Raw genomic sequence first — 2230 nt, forward strand, 5'->3', positions numbered from 1 at the left:
TATTTTATTTTTTCCCCTCTTCCCCTTTGATTCTTTGTTTTGTTTCTTAAATTCCACATATGAGTGAGATCATATAATTGTCTTTCTCTAATTGACTTTGTTTTCTTAGCATAATACCCTTTAGTTCCATTCACATCCTAGCAAATGGCAAGATTTCATTTTTTTGATGGCTGGGTAGTATTTCACTGTATATATATATATACCACATATTTTTTAAAATTTTAATTAGTTATTTGAGAGAGAGCACAAGTGAGAGAGAAATCATGGGGGGGAGGGAGCAGAGATAGAGGGAAAAGTAGATTCCCCACCGAGCAGGGAGCCTGAAGTGGGGCTTGATCCCAGGACCCTGGGGTCATGACCTGAGCCGAAGGCAGACGCTTAACCAACTGAGCCACCAAGATGCCCCCTCACATCTTCTTCTTCTTTTTTTTTTTAAGAGCTTATTTGTTTATTTGACAGAGAGAGATCACAAGTAGGCAGAGAAGCAGGCAGAGAGAGAGAGAGAGGGAAGCAGGCTCCCTGCTGAGCAGAGCGCCCGATGCAGGACTTGATCCCAGGACCCTGAGATCATGACCTGAGCCAAAGGCAGCAGCTTAACCCACTGAGCCACCCAGGCACCCCCCTCGCATCTTCTTTATCCATTCTTCTGTCAATGAACATCTGGGCTCTTTCCCTGGTTTGGCTATTGTGGACATTGCTGGAGGATTCTGACTTAAAGAAGTCTGATATTGATGAAATTGTTCTTGTTGGTGGCTCTACTCGAATCCCCAAGATTCAACAACTGGTTAAAGAGTTCTTCAATGGCAAGGAGCCTTCCCGTGGCATCAACCCAGATGAGGCTGTAGCATATGGTGCTGCTGTCCAGGCTGGTGTACTCTCTGGTGATCAAGATACAGGTGATCTGGTACTGCTTGATGTATGTCCCCTTACACTTGGTATTGAAACTGTGGGAGGTGTCATGACCAAACTGATTCCAAGGAACACTGTGGTGCCCACCAAGAAGTCTCAGATCTTTTCTATGACTTCTGATAACCAACCAACTGTTACAATTAAGGTCTATGAAGGTGAACGACCCCTTACAAAAGACAATCACCTTCTGGGAACTTTTGATCTGACTGGAATTCCTCCTGCTCCCCGTGGGGTCCCACAGATTGAAGTCACCTTTGAGATAGATGTGAATGGCATTCTTCGAGTGACAGCTGAAGACAAGGGTACAGGCAACAAAAACAAGATTACAATCACCAATGACCAGAATCGCCTGACACCTGAGGAAATTGAAAGGATGGTTAATGATGCTGAGAAGTTTGCTGAGGAAGACAAAAAGCTCAAGGAACGCATTGACACCAGAAATGAATTGGAAAGCTATGCCTATTCTCTAAAGAATCAGATTGGAGATAAAGAAAAGCTGGGAGGTAAACTCTCCTCCGAAGATAAGGAGACCATGGAAAAAGCCGTAGAGGAAAAGATTGAATGGCTAGAAAGTCACCAAGATGCTGACATTGAAGATTTCAAAGCTAAAAAGAAGGAACTAGAAGAAATTGTTCAGCCAATTATCAGCAAACTCTATGGAAGTGCAGGCCCTCCCCCAACTGGTGATGAGGAACCAGCAGACAAAGATGAGTTGTAGACATTGCTCTGCTAGTGCTTAAATATTGTAAATACTGGACTCAGGAACTTTTGTTAGGAGAAAATTGAGAGAACTTAAGTCTCGAATGTAATTGGAATCTTCACCTTGGAGTGGAGTTGAAAATGATATAGCCCAAGTGGCTGTTTACTGCTTTTCATTAGCAGTTGCTCACATGTCTTGGGGTGGGGGGAACGGAAGAATTGGCCATCTCAAAACATGGGTACAAAAGCTGGGTTAGGGCGTGTGTTCACCTTGGAAATGTTCTATTTAACAATTGGGTCATGCGCATCTGGTGTAGGAACTTTTTCTACCATAAGTGACACCAATAAATGTTTGTTATTTCAAAAAAAAAAAAAACTTTGCTTATAAACTTTGGGTGCAGTTGCCCCTTTGGATCACTACATTTGCATCTTTGTGGTAAATACTCAGTAGTGCAATTGCTGGGTCATAGGGCAGTTCTATTTTCAACTTTTTGAGGAAACTTTGTACTGTTTTCCAGGGTAGCTGCACCAAGCTGGTTATTTATTCCATAACTTGTGGTATCTACTCTGTCAAAATGTTACTAGAAATCATTAGCACTCACTGATCTTTTACTTGGGAAAA

General features: G+C 42.5%; 1 protein-coding gene across 1 annotated transcript; it reads left to right on the forward strand.

Moving 5' to 3' along the window:
• Positions 1-652: 652 nt before the first annotated feature.
• On the forward strand, positions 653-1984 carry LOC123944099 (endoplasmic reticulum chaperone BiP; the record flags this gene model as incomplete). Its single annotated transcript, XM_046008845.1, has 1 exon — positions 653-1984. A coding segment is annotated over one exon (975 nt), but the record flags the coding sequence as incomplete, so codon positions are not given.
• Between the last annotated feature and the right edge of the window lie 246 nt (positions 1985-2230).

Source organism: Meles meles, chromosome 6 (genome assembly GCF_922984935.1).
Source record: "Meles meles chromosome 6, mMelMel3.1 paternal haplotype, whole genome shotgun sequence".
In the NCBI taxonomy this organism is placed as follows: domain Eukaryota; kingdom Metazoa; phylum Chordata; class Mammalia; order Carnivora; family Mustelidae; genus Meles; species Meles meles.